At 37.8% G+C, this 18,499-nt stretch overlaps 1 protein-coding gene across 1 annotated transcript in view; it reads left to right on the forward strand.

Moving 5' to 3' along the window:
* LOC6562838 (neural-cadherin) overlaps nucleotides 1-14,865 on the forward strand; it is a 148,209-nt gene extending 133,344 nt beyond the window's left edge. Inside the window, exons 18-23 of the mRNA XM_043214450.1 lie at nucleotides 2,319-4,620; nucleotides 4,850-5,020; nucleotides 6,575-6,816; nucleotides 13,459-13,671; nucleotides 13,785-13,955; nucleotides 14,515-14,865. Coding sequence (XP_043070385.1) covers nucleotides 2,319-4,620; nucleotides 4,850-5,020; nucleotides 6,575-6,816; nucleotides 13,459-13,671; nucleotides 13,785-13,955; nucleotides 14,515-14,636 — 3,221 coding nt within the window. The 3' untranslated portion in view covers nucleotides 14,637-14,865. The remainder of the gene's footprint in view (nucleotides 1-2,318; nucleotides 4,621-4,849; nucleotides 5,021-6,574; nucleotides 6,817-13,458; nucleotides 13,672-13,784; nucleotides 13,956-14,514) is intronic.
* The last annotated feature ends 3,634 nt before the right edge of the window (nucleotides 14,866-18,499 follow it).

Raw genomic sequence — 18,499 nt, forward strand, 5'->3', positions numbered from 1 at the left:
AGAATCGTTTGCGAAATATTTGGGTCAAAGTTTAAAAAATGCGTATGCAAGCAACACATCCTGCAGTATTTGGAGTAGAAACCAGTTAGTTTATATGGCGTATGTATAAAGTCAGCGAATAATAAAATTGCATTGTTTGAATAGATACTTCGAAATTCGATAGCAAACACGCATCGAATACAAATTCGAATTGTGCGAATTCTTTCGGTTGTCACACTTTCTATGCATAAATGTGTGTGCTGTGTGTGTGTGTGTTGTGTGTGGTGTGTGTGGTGTGTGGTGTGTGTGCGGATATGTGTCTCTGTGGGAATAAAGCCAAAACATAAAAATGCAATTACCTCGAGAATAACGAAAATGAATAGCACGAAACATGGGGCCATAACACCGGAAATAGTCAACCGCAGCAGCACCAGTGCAAACAACATGAAAATCTAAATTAAATAAGCCAAAGCCGAGATATACACACCTATACACACACCCATACACACACCTATACACACACCCATACACACACCTATACACACACACACGCACAGCCTGCACTGGTCGAGTGAAAAAATAAAGTGACTAAAATGCACAAGTTTTCAATTAAATTACCCAAAATGTTGAGTTTCTCCTTCGCTTTCCCCCTCTCTCTCTCTCACTCTCTCTATCTCACACACTCTTCCGTTTGGGCCAAGTCAACAGCATTTGCGTATAAGCCCAGTTTGCTTCTTTGGCCCCCACGGAGAGTGCAAGAAAAAAGTCTTTGGAGTCACAATTTGTGTAGGCTTTGTGAGTGTGTCTGATTGGTTGTGTGTGTGTGTGTGTGTGTGTGTGTGTGTATGTGTGTTTGCTGGTATATGGTGTGTGTGTGTGTGAGAGTGTGTTTCATAGTGTGGGTGGCAATCCAATTTTGATGCGCCAAAGGGGAGTCGAAAAACTTTGCACCAGTGGCTTGACTTTTGTCCAATGCTTATACAAAGTGTTGGCCGAAAAAACAGCTAGTTTTAGAGGGAAAACTATTTTAAGAACAAGCTGAAAACTGACTTGAAATTGAACTACAGATGAAAATGGGTTAATTTTTAATTAACTGAAATAAAAAATTGGTCTGTTTTCCAATTAACTGAAATAAGAAATTGGTTTGTTTTCCAATTAAACCAAAAAGGAAACAGTTTTTTTGTATAAATTAAAATAAAGTATATGAACAGCAACATAAATGTCAGCTGTATATATACTATATACTATATACTATATAGCATATTAGTGATGATATCCGTAGCAGACTTCTAGTCATGCTTATCGTACGCTTCACATAAAGTTTTCTTTAGCAGACTTCAAAGAAGGAAAAATGTTTTTTTACACTTGCAAAATTAGCCAAATTGCCAACACTGACACGTATACAGATGTATGTGTGTGTGTGTGTGTGTTTTGGCCTTGTCTGGTGAACATATTTGCATACAATTTGCCTAAAAACACACCATGGAGTGTCTTTAAAAATACATTTGAAATGCGCGTTTTGGGCCCCTTCAGAATGCCAGTTGCAAATACTACAAGCAAATATGCGAATAGAAAAAGTAAATGACGAGGGGGAATAGGAGTTGTGCGATGTTGGATTAGTAGTGAGAGAGAGAGAGAGAGTGAGATAAAGAAAGAGAGAGAGAGAGAGAGTGGAAAGCAACAATTGTTGGCTCAAAGGCGTAATTGCAACAAATGGCAGGCAAATGTGGAGAGTTTGCTTTGCTGGTTTGCTTCTCCTGGCTGCAATCAGCCGGAAACGGAAACATGGGTGCTAATAAAGGTGCTTACTTTTTGAGGTTTTGAGGACTGTAAGTGGAATAACTGGGACAATGATATTCTTGTTTCCTTCCTTCCTTCCTGCCGTCGCTGTGTGCTCTCCATTGCACAATTAAACTAGAAAATGCTTTTAAAAGCTTAGCTGCAAAGCTGCAACTGTCATCATCATGAAGTATCCACAATTATCCAACCAACGAGTTGCAAACAGAATTTGAGTTTTGTGTTTTGTGTTTTATACAAATTATTTTCGAAATGTTCAAGTGAAACTATGAAACACTAATTCGTACAAATGGGTTAATTAAGTTTTGGTGTCAGGAACACAACCAAGCAAATAAATGGGTTAGATGTGTACATATTTAACAAAAGGAAATGGAATAATTATCTCTCTTTAACTAAGCACACATTTTAGAATCAGATACAAGCGAAAGGATGATTATAAATTAATTGAGTTCCAATTAAAGTAGAGAATAGAAAACATATCTTAAAACATTTCTAAAATGTTTTCTATTTTTTCTTTCTATTTACCCCCTTTGCATTTTCAGAGGGCGCCAATGGTGATGGCATGGCTGTGATCTCATCGTTGCGCTCCTTCGATCGGGAGCAGCAGAAGGAGTACATGATACCGATTGTGATCAAGGATCACGGCTCACCGGCGATGACAGGCACCAGCACATTGACGGTGATCATTGGCGATGTGAACGATAACAAAATGCAGCCCGGCTCCAAGGAAATTACCGTGTACAACTATCAGGGACAATCGCCAGATACGCCAGTTGGACGCGTCTATGTCTATGATTTGGACGATTGGGATTTGCCCGACAAGAAGTTCTACTGGGAGGCACAGGAGCATCCGCGCTTCAAGCTGGACGAAGACTCCGGCATGGTCACAATGCGAGCGGGCACTCGAGAGGGTCGCTATCATCTCCGATTCAAGGTCTACGATCGCAAACACACCCAGACCGATGTGCCAGCAAATGTAACCGTCATAGTTCGGGAAATACCCCACGAGGCTGTCATCAATTCGGGATCGGTGCGCTTGTCGGGCATCTCCGATGAGGACTTTATACGCATTTGGAACTATCGCACCCAGAGTTTGAGTCGCTCCAAGATGGATCGTTTCCGGGATAAGTTGGCCGACTTACTCAACACGGAGCGTGAGAATGTGGACATATTTAGTGTGCAACTGAAGCGTCGCAATCCACCATTGACCGATGTGCGATTCTCGGCACACGGTTCGCCGTATTACAAGCCGGTGCGGCTCAACGGAATTGTGCTGATGCATCGCGAGGAGATCGAAAAGGATGTGGGCATCAACATCACCATGGTCGGCATCGATGAGTGCCTCTACGAGAATCAGATGTGCGAAGGCAGCTGCACCAACGCACTCGAAATCAGTTCGCTCCCGTACATGGTGAATGCGAACAAGACGGCGCTGGTCGGTGTGCGAGTGGACACGATTGCCGATTGTACGTGTGGTGCGAGGAACTTCACCAAGCCCGAATCGTGTCGCACCACTCCCTGTCACAATGGTGGTCGCTGTGTGGACACACGCTTCGGACCCCACTGCTCGTGTCCGGCCGGGTATACGGGTCCGCGCTGTCAGCAGACGACGCGCAGTTTCCGTGGCAATGGATGGGCCTGGTATCCACCCTTGGAGATGTGCGACGAATCCCATTTGAGTCTGGAGTTTATTACACGCAAACCGGATGGTCTGATCATCTATAATGGACCGATTGTGCCGCCCGAACGGGATGAGATGCTCATCTCGGACTTTGTCGCCCTGGAACTGGAGCGTGGCTATCCACGATTGCTCATCGACTTTGGCTCTGGCACGCTCGAGTTGCGTGTGAAGACGAAGAAAACCTTGGATGATGGCGAATGGCATCGCATCGACTTGTTCTGGGATACGGAGGATGTGCGCATGGTCGTGGATTTCTGTAAATCGGCTGATATCAGTGAAATGGAGGATGGCACCCCACCCGAATTCGATGATACCTCGTGTCAGGCCCGTGGTGCAATTCCGCCCTTCAGCGAGTATCTGAATGTGAATGCCCCACTGCAAGTGGGCGGTTTGTATCGGGAACAGTTTGAGCAATCGCTCTACTTCTGGCACTATATGCCCACGGCAAAGGGTTTCGATGGCTGCATCCGGAATCTGGTGCACAACTCCAAGCTCTACGATCTGGCGCATCCGGGACTGAGCAGGAACAGTGTCGCTGGCTGTCCCCAGACGGAGGAGGTTTGTGCTCAGACGGAGACCACAGCACGCTGTTGGGAGCATGGCAATTGTGTGGGTTCGTTGTCGGAGGCACGTTGTCATTGTCGACCAGGTTGGACGGGTCCCGCTTGCAATATACCCACCGTGCCGACCACCTTCAAGGCACAGAGTTATGTCAAATATGCGTTGAGTTTCGAACCGGATCGCTTTAGTACACAGGTTCAGTTGCGGTTCCGCACCCGGGAGGAGCATGGGGAACTGTTTCGTGTGAGTGATCAGCATAATCGGGAATATGGCATACTGGAGATTAAAGAGGCACGATTGCACTTCCGCTACAATCTCAATTCACTGCGCACCGAGGAGAAGGACTTGTGGCTCAATTCGGTTGCCGTCAACGACGGTCAGTGGCATGTGGTGCGCATTAATCGCTATGGTTCCGCAGCCACCTTGGAACTGGATGGCGGCGAGGGCAGGCGCTATAATGAAACATTCGAATTTGCCGGACATCAGTGGCTGCTGGTCGATAAGCAGGAGGGTGTCTATGCGGGCGGCAAGGCTGAATATACCGGTGTGCGCACCTTTGAAGTCTATGCGGATTATCAGAAGAGCTGTCTCGACGATATACGGTGCGTATACTTAATTGAATAACAGTTTTCGTTTAAGAGCATAAAGTCACAAAAGATACTTCTGCACAGTTGCACAGTTGTTGCCAGTCGCAACTTTTCAACTTATGCTGAATTCAATTTGAGCATTTATAAAGTTTTTCCTCTTCTTTTTTCGTTGCACTTCCTTTGCGCTCTCTGAAATAATCGTCTTAATTTGTTGTGCTTCTTTCCGCTTTTTCTCGTTTTGCAGTCTGGAGGGCAAACATCTGCCGTTGCCACCGGCGATGAATGGCACACAATGGGGCCAGGCGACAATGGCGCGCAATTTGGAGAAGGGTTGCCCCTCGAACAAGCCCTGCTCGAATGTCATCTGCCCCGATCCCTTCGAGTGTGTGGATCTCTGGAATGTCTATGAGTGCACGTAAGTATTTCAACTCAAACAAACATTTTCGCATTGCATTTTTGTTCAACCCAAAAAAAAAAAAGAAAATGAAAAAAAATTTACAATAAATTCGACTCGGACTGTATAAAAACAAAACAAAAAAAAAATATATATCGAAATGACGTCCAACAAATGAAACAAGACATCGAAAAAATTATTGTAACAAGCAGTGGCAAACATTTGATGCCGTTGAACATTTGATAGGCTTAATCAATTAAAGGCTGTGCCAAAAGATATACCAAAAAAAAAAAGGAGAGAAAGTGGAGAGGCTAAATTGTGCGAGGTCAACAGATAAAAGCTTACTGTGTGTCAATCAAATGATGTTAGCAAGCCAGTTAGCCAGCCAGTTAGCCAGCCGGCCAGCCAGTTGACCTGGCTGGCACATACAAAAGTGAGGCTGTTAACGTTGCGTGACAAATCAATCGGATTAGGTTTTAGGGCCAGTCAGCCTTTCACAATCTCGATATGCGTCGTGTGTTATTGTGTGTTCCACCCCCGCCCATCTCTCTCTCTCTCCCTCTCTCTCTCTCTCTCTCTCTCTCTCACGCCACTGTACATACACATTGTGTGCACGCTTTTTCACCAGGCACAACACACACACAGACACACACAGCCACACACACCATAGATTTTTGTGGCATTTAGCAACACTACTCACTTTTCGATTAAGCACAGCTGTACTTCAATTCGAGCTGATCTAAAGCAAATCAGCTTACAACCTAGTTTCCTTACGTGCTGCTTTGGTCAAGCATTCGTCAAAACGGTTAACAGCCAACGGTTAACGGTTAACGGTTAGCATTGCTCTACTTAAATCTGAGCTAAACAAGCAGTGGAAATGTTGTTGGCATCAGTTTTCTATTTTCCAATCGGCTAACAATAATCAATGAACATCAATTGGTTAAAGGAAAATCATTTATGAATTTATAATAGGCCCAAAAAGTGCTTGGTTAGCTTGCATTTTCTGCATTTTCAACGGTTAACAGCAATCGATAACAACACTTTTCTTTGAATATGCTAACAGCTAATAGCGTTCGGATATATGGCTAACTAGCTATACCCAAATGGAATCTAATCGGATATTACTATGCCCGACATTTATAACATTTAAACTCGTTGCACTTTGCTATTCATTTATGAGTCTCTGTTGTCATTGAAGTGTGAGTAGTAAAATTACCACTTGACGTAAATATGAATAGTTAAAAAGAATTAATTGAAAATTGAAGGAACAGATTACTGTCTCTTTTGGGGAATATATGTAGGCAACAACTTGATACCAATTACTAAGGCGCTTGCCAAACGGTTAAAAGCAATCGGTTAAACGGTTATCGGTTATAAAATCAGCTGGACTTACATTCGAACTAACCAACTAACCACAACAACATTGGCGCATTTATATCAATTATATATATATTTTTGGTTATCCGTTGCTCCATCGATCACAATTATTAAGTAGCCCGTTAAATAGAACTAACATCGAATTAAATTGATTAAACTGTTTCAATTTCGATATCGAATGCGAAATGCGAACAATAGTTGCGGCGAGGGACGGATCATGTCGCCCGATTCAAAGGGCTGCATGGATCGCAACGAGTGCCTCGATATGCCCTGCATGAATGGTGCCACATGCATCAATCTGGAGCCGCGTCTCCGCTATCGCTGCATTTGCCCCGACGGCTTCTGGGGCGAGAGCTGTGAACTGGTGCAGGAGGGTCAGACCCTCAAGCTGAGCATGGGCGCCCTGGCGGCCATTCTCGTTTGCCTGCTGATCATACTGAGTGAGCAATCAAAATCTAAGCAACCACAACAAAAGATATCCATATCAATCTATACAACTATATGCAACAACAACTAGCCTCAATTTATATACATATATAAATATATATATATATATATAGTAAGCAACTAGTGCTTTAGCGAATGCCTTTAACTAGCATTTAGCATTCCACTTGTAACCCATTTATACCGTTTTTAATCTGCAATTTTACTAGCTGCTCATTCATGCCAATAACCAATATATCCGCATATCCGCATATCCGTATATATCCGCATATCACATATCATTCATTATACATCATGGCTTTTCATTTACAACAAATTCAACGTATTTTCAACCATATTTTGCATTTAATTTAAACCGAACTCGAAACTCATTTTATCTATATATATGTATGTATATATATATATATATATGTATATATATATCTATATTTGTATATTTATATGTCGTACATATGTGAAATGCACAAATCCAATTATTCAGTCACACATGCATCGATTCGATATTCGTTGAAAGAATCACAGCTGACTGCATTCCCAAAATTTGTTCATTAAAATAAAAACATTTTTTTTGATATTTAGCCAGCCATGTCACTGTTATTTCAAGATATTTACTTCTTGGTTTTTTTAGTTTTGTTCAAACATGAATTAAATCCATAAAGTTTAGCAATTTCATGTCCATCTGCATTCCATCAACATCGTTCGCTGTCAAAATACTTACTTACTGCTCTTTTTTACATTGTTTGTTTATGGCACCTTTTCTGTTTCTGCCTGATACAATTCCAATCACAATTGTTTCTCTCACTGTTTCAATGTAAATTGTGTGTGTGTTTTTAAATATTTTATAATGAAATTGATTGCCTAGAAACAAATTGCAAACTGAAAGGTATGTACTTACATATAACCATGTTCCACGTAGTTCCATCTCATTTAATCAAACATTTTCTGTAATTACAAAAAGTAAATAAATTTATTAAATTGTTTTTGCTCCGAATATTCACATAATTCCATAATAAATATTTAGACAAATACGTGAAAGGTGTTGTAAAATATTTAACAATGCCAAGAGATTTATTACAAAAATATATATAAAACAATATACAAAAAATATATTTTTTAAATATACATTTGATATTATATCTCGAGCTAAAAAACTGTTGAGTATAATTAAAGTGCCGCTTTCCACGAAAACTAAATCACTTCAGACAAACAACTACTGACAGATATATATATGTGTACATCTTATGTGTAAATTTTAAGTGTCACGCCCCTCAACTCCCACACTCACACACACACACACTCACACACTCATCTGAGTTGCACTTAAAGAAGCCAAGAACAGAGAAGAGCTCAGGTAATGGGAGAGATAATAAATGTGCAGTCAAAGCTGGCAAGTTGGCCAAGCCAAGGGGACGGGCTAAGGCCAGGCTCTGGCAACTGAAAGAGCATTGGCTGATTTTAGCTTTGACATCGAATACAAAAATCACGTTGCACTAAATCCACTTGAGCAAACAGTTAGCAGCAAGATATAATACTTATACCTAGTTCCACAGCAATTGTGCGGCGACTCTGGCATCGAGGGCGGGATAACCATGAGCTCAAAGGAGCTGCCAGTTTCATCTGAGAAGCCCCGCGAGGATTTTGCAGACACACTCACACAACTACACACTCAAACACACACACACACACACATACACACACACACACACGTGCACACTTTCATAGAACTTTTTTTGTTTCTACTTCGTCTGCGGCTACTTGCGAGTTTTCAGCTTCTGCTTATTTTTTTTTTTTAAATACAAGCTAAGAGCATTTTGCCGAGTAGTCATGTGCGTGTGTGTGGGTGTAGAATATATATAATAATATAATATATATATTCAAGTTTAAGGCAAACATTTTATAGGTAAATAATGTTCAAAGAACCAGAGCAGCAAGTAAAAAAAGAAAGTCAAGTTGAAAAGTGCAAGACTAGCGTGCTAGAAATTCCCAAGAGATACCCTGTAATCAGCAAAGCAATATATTTAGTGATAGTGATATGCCGAGCTGCAGAGCTAGGGCAAAATGAACAAAGTTGCGTAAACTCTTTAAATTCATTGTTTTAGTTTTAGAAACAAGCGGGGATATTATCAAAATATAGTTCTATAATCCTACATATACATATATATAGAATAAAGATTGAGAAACAATTAGACTTATGAATTTGAATACCTTGTATTTCCTGTTACATAGACTAGCACCCATTCACCATACCCACTTCATATGTACAGGGTATAAAAAGAAATTGTTTCATGCCAACTTTAAGTAAAACTTAATGACGTAAAATATGGCAAAGTTCCAGCAAACAGCGCACCAAGAAACTGTATATATATATAGATGTCTGTACATACATAGTTCGGTGTATATATGTATGTCTATATATATAGTGCCCACTTTTGATCAGCTTAAACTACGCACTAGGGAGCAATCAGTGGAAGGCGTTGCGCAAAAAACTATGCAACTTTTTCTTTACTCCTTGTTTGCCTGGCGCTGATTTAGTGTGAAAGTTTCTGCTGGCTTTTCCTTTTTTATTCCTTGTTTCGCTTTGCTTTTTGGCATCTTTCTTAAATTCTACTGCTGCTGCTGCTGCTGATGCTGCTGCTGCTAATACTTTTGCTACTGCCCGCTGTGCGGCGCTTTTGTGTGCGAATTTATTGGCTCGCTGGTCAAGAAGTCGCTGCTATTTGCCCAATAATCATCAATATATCAAAAATGCTCAATATCTGCTTTTGAAAAGTGTTCAGCAGCACTCGAGTCGAGTTTCGCAGCCAGTTTTCATTCCAAAGATGCCAAAATTCATCAGCAGCAATCGGAAAACATTTGTGTCATTATTTTTGCATTACTGCACACAACCGAGAAGTGAAGCAGCAGAAGTGAAGTGGAAAATGAAGTGCAAACCAAAACTATAAGTTGCACAAAAGTTTACTTCTCTTTGCCAAATCATTGGAATAGATATAAAAAAAAGAAAAGTTTCCTTTTGTGAATGCATTTTTGTAAAAAGCTTTTCAAAATCCATTTTAAATGTATAAAAGTCACACACAATTATTAGAGAAGGGTGCCGTAAGAGTTGTGTATTGTCTTGATTTAGCTTCTGGTTTCCATTCCAATTCAAGCCACAAAACTAATCAAAAGAAAACTTACACAAGTGCCAAATGCCAAGGAAAAGAACCAGACACAAAACCCAAACTTTATTCAATTCTGTCAGCAACAATTGCCTCATAATCAAAAAACAACAAACCAAACAACAACAAAAAAAACACGCACAAAGAAGTGCAAGTGAGAAACAAAAGTGCACTTAACTTTTTAGGGGGGGATGTGTATGTTGTGTCCAAAGCAAATGCATAAAGTTTGCCACAACAGCAACAGCAACAGCAAAATGTTGCCTAGCAAAAACTAAGAATGGAAACTCACAAAAAAAAACTGTGCATGGAAGCGCGCCAAAGCACAAAACAATAACACAAAAAAATAAAAATAAACCAAATTAAAAAACCACAACTCTAACAACAATAAACAAAGCAAGCGAACCAAAAACCGAACTTGTCTTAAAACTTCTTGCAAAAGGTGTTTAGAAGCAAGCGGAAATATTAATTCTCATAACTAGTACCAAGAGCAAAAGTTGTGCGAAGAATAAAAGCAGTATTTCAGACACCCTCAAATAACTTATTTGAAAGTATTTCAAATCAACTACTTAATGAACAGTTGATAAATATAAAACAAAAACGGACACTTTCCAACACTCCTTCTCTCTCTGTCACACTTGAACAAACGCATTTGCATGACGTACAACAATATATTTTTCAATAATCTCTTTGTTTTTTGTTTTCCAACACTCTTTTATAAACACACACACACACACACACACATACACACACATTAACTGTTTTTGGGGCTCTGTCGCACTCAGTTGTCCGGCTGGCTACAAAGTCTCCGGCAGCAGTTGCGTCAACGAGAACGAATGCCTCCTGTTCCCCTGCCGCAATGGGGGCCGTTGTCGCGATCATCATCCGCCCAAGAAGTATGAATGCCAATGTCCCTTGGGATTCACGGGCATGCACTGCGAACTGGAGTTGTTGGCCTCGGGGGTGTTGACACCATCACGTGATTTTATTATTGCCCTAGTGCTCTGCCTCAGCACACTCATACGTAAGTACACACAAAACACACACACATACATCTATCTATATAAAAGTCGAGGGAGCAGTGCTGAGAAGTGCGACTAACCCAAGGTTAAGTAGTTTGACCCAACAAATATCCTTGAGTATAACATATAACAAAGTCTTTGAAGTAAGTAATACTGACACACTTTGCATGGCTTTAATACTCGTCTAACAAAATAATCTGGCAAAGCTGTGAATCATTCATGAAAACATTTAATCAGCTGTAAGCTGTAAGTACAGCAAATATTATTGTATGTTTTTCCCCATTTTCCCGTTTAACAGTTTAATTCTGCTCTTCATTAAGCTTATAAGAAATCCACAGATTTATTATTGCCTCACTTTAAGTAAGAACTTTTAATTTCACTACACAAAATATTCCTGAATGCTTTCTCATTTATTGTTATTTAATAGTTGAACATTTTATTAAAGCTTTTAATTTTGTGTAAGACTTTGCTCAATAGCCGATTAAAGTAAAATGTTGAAGAGCTTAAAATATTATATTTGTTGGTTTCGCAAACTGTGCTCAATTTGTAAACCTTTTAGTTGAAAGCATTCAAGCAAAAAGTAAACAATTTATTATGCAACTCTTGCGATAGGCAATTCATCTGTTGAGATTATACAGAATGCTGGCATTTCAAATATATTATTTAAATATTTATGAAATCGCCTTTTGCCTGAAAATTAATTAAGCCATGCATTTTCCAATTGACCACGCCCATCAAGCCATCAAGCCATCGAGCCATCAACTGAGCCAAGAGGCAGATGCAGATGCCGATGCAGATGCAGATGGAGCAGCAACGTCAAAAGGAGACGAAGGGGGAAAAACATCAAAAGTTATTTCCGCAAATTACATGCGGCCGAGCGATGCACATAAATTAAAGTTTATTGAATGAATGGATGCAGATAAATGGACACTGTTTCTGTTGCGCCTCTTTTACCCAATTCTTTTGGCGGAATGTTGTATTAAACTATGCATGCATGTATGGAATGAAACGAGATAAATGCCAGTTTGAGTAAGACAATAATTGCAATTACGATGCGACGTCCATTTTGGCCATTGCCAGCTGCTTGGGCAAAAGTTTTTCTCTCATTTCTGTTGGCCAACTTCCCCTTCTCTCTCTCTCTCTCTCTCTCTCTCTCTCTCTCTGGCTCTTGGCTAAAAATTACTTTGAGGTTAAGCTTGTACGGCTGCTATTTGCGGCCAAAAAAAAAAAAAAAGAACAACAACAACAAGAAGAAGCTGACAAAAAAGTTTGTGCTGTGCAACAGATGCTGCAATATGTTGGAAATGCGCGCCACACCAAATTAGAAAACAGCGACGCGAAACAGCAGTCAAAAATAACACAAGCTAAACACAAATGGAACGCAACTGAAACGAAACAAAATGAAAACAACTCGACACAAGTTGGCCAAGACAAAGCGACGCCAAGTCGCCAGCTGCTGCCGCTGATGTTGTTGGCCGCTGATGTTGTTGGCTGCTTGCAGCTCGATTTTGCCATTTTGACAGTCACAGTTACAGCCACAAAACCTGGAGAGAGAAAGAGAGAGAGAGGCAGACAGAGAGTAAGAGCGAGAGGGAGCAAGCGAAGACAATATGCGCTGTATTTGTTTGTACATTTATGTGCCCTTACCCAAAGAGAGCATTGCAATATTGTCACCAACTGTGTAACGCACAGCAAAAGCTGTAATTTTCTTTGGTTTTAATTATGAGCAGGTTGCTGGAAGCAACACTGGGAAAACACTCCCAAAATTAGCAGTAGTTTAAAATATATTGGGTTAACCGCATCTTTAATGAAAAGCATAAATAAATGTTGCAAATAATAATAATAAATTGTGAATAAGTTCAGCATTTGATGCAAAGAATGCAAAATTTGGAAAAGCAAAAACATAAATTGATTGCAATAATAAATTTGTTGATCATATTCCTTTGTCTAGCTTTATAGAACTAGGCATTGCTTATTTATTTATTATAATATATAAATATTAATTATCTTTTATAAAATCTATTTTTAAATTAATACTTTAATTTTCTAAAATTAACTAAATACTTTATTTTTGAGAATTGACTGACATCAGCTGCTAATCTTGCCACAGGATCAAGAGTATTCAAGCTTCTGCATACTTTATATTTATTCAATTTTTTACTCTTTTTCCTTTTTATATTTGTTCTCGTTTTCAAAAACTTTTTGCATGTGAATTTTTTATGCAATTCCATTTTTCTACAATTTGGTGCTTTTTGCCAGAATTTAATTAAGAATCCTTTTTTGCCATTGCTTTAGTTAAATTCACCATTTAAATGTCATTTTGCATGCTAAAGTTTATTTGTCCTTTGCTATGAGTTATTGCATTTGTAGTAACTTGCCACAATTGTTGTTGCATATGATTGATATTGAGTGGAACTGAGCACGACAACTTATTAAACCAACTGTATTCTACGACTACTCACAGTACTCGTTCTGGTCTTTGTGGTCTACAATCGACGCCGCGAGGCGCATATCAAATACCCGGGACCCGATGACGATGTTCGCGAGAATATTATCAACTATGACGATGAGGGCGGCGGCGAGGATGATATGACTGCTTTCGATATAACACCACTGCAGATACCGATTGGTGGACCAATGCCACCAGAACTGGCTCCCATGAAGATGCCAATAATGTGTAAGTATTTCAGCTGTAATGTGTGTTTCTCCTTGCATTCTGTGAGTGGTTTGGTGATTTGCGTATACAACTATTGTAAAACATGCACCATTTTTGTACTTTTTCTTGCGCAGATCCGGTGATGCAGCTAATGCCCGGCCAGGAGCCAAACGTGGGCATGTTCATCGAGGAGCATAAAAAGCGGGCCGATGGCGATCCGAATGCGCCCCCCTTCGATGATTTGCGCAATTACGCGTATGAAGGCGGCGGCAGCACGGCCGGTTCGCTCAGCTCGTTGGCCTCAGGTGGGTCTCCCCTTAATGGATACAATCATGCATTTGTCTTCCATTAGCATTATTAAACTCACCATGACAACTAGATTTTGCACCCAATATTGCGGCAGTTTCTACACAAATGAAGTACTAGCTGAATCAATAGCTGCTCCTTGCCCCAAAAAGTAGGCTATCAACTAGTGAAAAAAAAGAGAAAAACATTTGAATTGATTTTTAAATTGTTTTTTTTTTTTTTGCAATTATTTACAGGGCAACAGCGCTCAAAAACCGCCGAATATTGGGTGTAAATTTAAGTAAATCCTAATCAAAAATAGACTTAGAAAACTAAGTGCAGAAAAATGCAAAAATCCATTAACGAAATAAATAAAATGGCTTTAGTCGTGAGAGCTGAACTAGGAGATTAACATCTGAATTAATATGCTTAATGGATCAGAAGAGATTCCTTCCTCTTATTATATACTTTTAAACAAACTTATTTTCAACACAAATAAATATTTTTAATTTGTATACAGACAACTTTTAACACTTGCAAATTAACACCAACGTTTTGAATACTTTTTGCTGATTGCAGGCACCGATGATGAGCAGCAGGAGTATGACTACCTCGGCGCCTGGGGGCCCCGATTCGATAAGCTGGCCAACATGTATGGCCCTGAGGCGCCCAATCCGCATAATACCGAGCTCGAATTGTAAGTTTCCAGCCAAGTCCAACCAAATGAGAGACGATTATGAGGAAAGCGCAGTTAAGTGGCCACAAAAGTTGCATTTAAAGAAAGTACTAAACGAGAGATGAGGTTAGGATAAATCGTAGGCATCGTTGATACCCACAGCTGACTCAGACACAAAGAAGCGCAACCAAAGAAGCATGGCAAAAGCAACATTAAGTTAAAACAAAACAAAAAAGCGAAAACTCTAAAACAATACAAAAAAAAAAAAAAAAACAAAACAGAAAAACAAAAAAAACAACACATATGACACGTAAAATGACATTTGTAAAAAATACTTCATCAGCATTTAAATTTAACAATTATTATAACTAATTTATTAAGTGTGTAGTGGGAATGACAGAAAACGCAAATATCGAAAATGCGTTGCGAATTTTTGATGATGATGATGAGATCGAGACAGAGACAGAGACAGAGACAGAGGAAGTTCAGCAGGATGGGAGAAATGGGAGCGAGAGCATACCAAAGTTTAGTTTAGGCGAGAGCAAATGAATTTCCAATTAATTGACATATTATTTTGTGAGAGGGAAATAAATTTATATATATTTATATATGTTGTGCATATTACTTTTAGGTTTTTGCGATATTTTTGTAATTATTATTTTAAGTACACACATCTATCATTTTTGGCTATCGAGCGGAGTCATTTAGCGCTTGGGGCCCAGCAAAGTACGTTTAGTTGATTATATTTTTAATTTAATTAGTACATTTAAATTTACTTAAACGAGTATTATATTGTTTCGATTTCGAATTACTTTCTAAGATTTAAAATTAAAAGAAACGAGAAAATACAAAAAGAAAAAGAAAAAAACATAATTAAAATTTATATAAATGAATACCCAAAGACTGTTTTCGTTCCATCATAACAAGTACATATATATACATGAGAAAAAAAAAAAAAAAAACAAAAACACATAAAAAATATACACATATATAAAAAAAAAAGAAGTCTACAACAATTTTTAACTGGCATTACAAGGGCGTTACGTGTGTCGCCACATTTGTGTATCACTACGAGTAAATTTAAAAACTAGAAATACACAAAAACAAAAAATAAACAAAACAAAATAATAAAACGCTCCAACTCAAACAGTTAAGGCTAAAACCCGTTTCTTTCCACAAGCAGTTAAGAACACGAAGAAGAAAAATACTCCTAAAATGATATTCTAAAACAAAAACTTAAGCTAAAAGAAGAAAAAAAAACGTAGTTGAAGAAGAAAAACAAAATGTGTCTGGCAGCAGCTGATGACGATTAAAAGTGGAAAAAAAAAACGAAAAAATTACCTTTAGATGAACTTAGCGCAATTGATATAATTAAAAATGGAAATACTTAAAGAGAGGAAAACATACGAGAGAAATGCCATTATATATGAGGAGAAAAAGAAATGGAAAAAGTATTTTACATTGTATATATTATTAGTTTTTAGCACGTTAAGCAACAAGTAATTAAAGCATACGAAATTGGTAGCAGAACCTAAAAGTCTTATTAAGTCATTTCAACTAGAAACAGCAACAGCAAATGCAAATGCAAATGCAAATGGAAAACGGCATCTGAAGAGAAAGTTAAATTAACCAAACAATACACTCTTCATATAAATATATATATATATACATATATATATATATATGTATACTACTCGTACAAAACAACAACAAACCAACTGCATTTAAAACTAAACTTTTCCACACGAGAGCGTTAAAAAATGTGTTTTGTTTTTGGGGCCGCTTTAATTTTGAGTTTGTTTTTGCAGGCAGCAAAAATTTGACCCACATAGTCTTAGGTAAGAGGAAATCCGCAACTTTTGCCACAAGTTGAGCCACAGTTATGAGTGCAATTTAAAAATAATAATACATACTCCAAAACGTTTATTGTTTCATTTGTTGCATGCAACGTATATATTATATTATATATACGAAACAAACACCACAATAGTAGTTACATATATACATAGAGAAGAAAATCGAATTGGGAAGCCAGTTAGGTGATTACTTTGTTGAATTTATGTGTTTTGAGTTCAGACGAGTCAGCCAAGTAAGTACATAAGGAAATACACTGCAACAAATCTAGTTCGCATGCATAAATCACACAGTTTTCCAGGCAACAAAACTGCCCAAATTCCTAAAGCTAAAACAACAGTTGATTATTCTAATTTTTCTTCCCAAAAATCAAAAACAAAAATCATTAAAAAAAAAATACATACAGAAAAAAAAACTACAACAAGAGTTGACTATTGAAAAGTGCAAAGATTTTAACGTAATTGTTAAACCATACAGCGAACCGAATATTGAAAAATAAATAATAAAAAAAACGTAAAAAGTATAAAAGTAAAATATGCAAACTTTGCTGTACTTGTTTCAAATTTAAACAATTTTAAAGCACATTACTGTTAAAATTACATATATAAACGAAATTCAATATAAAGTAGCCACGACATAGAAGCGGAAAACAACACAATTTTTATATTGATGCGATGGTTTTTATATATATTTTGCATACACTTCATGTTTAATGCTTTTGAACAAACGGTACAGCAACAACAAAAACAAAAACACGTTAAACACTGCCAATTTAATAATATACACAGATATATATTATTTCAAGACTTCAAATTCAACGAATCTTGATTTTGGGATTTTAGTAAAATTGCAGTTTGCTTCTTTTCGGCATACTTTTATTTAAAATTCCATAACTATATAAATTTGCATTTATCTATAGGCGTATAAATTACTTAAAGGCAGAGTGTCAAACCGGAAGCGGAAACGCAACTTTACCGATTGAAATGCAGAACTGAAATCGGAACTAGTCAGAGAAGCCCATATTATTGGTTATTGATCGATTAATAAACTTTACCGCAACCGGAAACCGAATCTAAATGCGATTCCGTTTGACACCCTGCTTAAAGCACATTCTAACAATGGGAAATAGTTGCCAGATCTTACGATATTTTGTAACAGCAGCACAGCAAGAGAGAAAGTTTATTAGAATGGGACAAATACATTAAATAATCATTTACACACACACACACACAGACACAACACATACACAGACACACATATATTTGTTATATATTTTGTAACGTAAGTTAGAGGCATATACGAGAACATATACATAAACATACATAACAAGCAGAACAGAACACATACAAACATATAAATCTATATAGCACACTTTCATATAAACCAAAAAATAAAAAACAAACACACAAACATTGCGAGGCATCATACTATTTGATAACTATGTATTTATAATGTATGCATTTTTTACCAACAACAACAACAAAAACAACAAAAATACAAATACAAACAACTCTATAGAAAATGATAGAAGGCATTCACAATTGAGTCAAATGAAATGGAAAAACGAGAAGAAAAAACCAGAAAACCAAAAAGCCGATTTCCAATGCAGTTTTAGATAAATTTGCATATAAGTACATTATTATGTAAAATCACTTAAATATACAGTAAAAGTAAACAAAACAAAAATTAAAATTAATATATAAAAAAAGGAAAAATAACAAAATGGCGACTAGTATTAAAAACAAACAAAAATTATGAATAAATTACGAGTAATATTAAAAGTACTAAACTGCAAAGCGAAAACTAAAGAATTAAAATTACAAGTGCGACGAAAAATGCAATGCGAATTCTCTACACAATTTACACTGTGCAAAAAACTACATGCAAATGATGAGAAATTGTGGGAAAATTGTGTAAGCAGCATGAGAAATCTTAATTTAAGGCAAATTATACACAGACACACACAGACACACAAACACAACACATATACAAACACAGACGCATCCACACAGACACACACACACCTACACATAC

The sequence above is a fragment of the Drosophila grimshawi genome, unplaced genomic scaffold, assembly GCF_018153295.1.
Source record: "Drosophila grimshawi isolate 15287-2541.00 unplaced genomic scaffold, ASM1815329v1 contig_1377, whole genome shotgun sequence".
Classification (NCBI taxonomy): Eukaryota; Metazoa; Arthropoda; class Insecta; order Diptera; family Drosophilidae; genus Drosophila; species Drosophila grimshawi.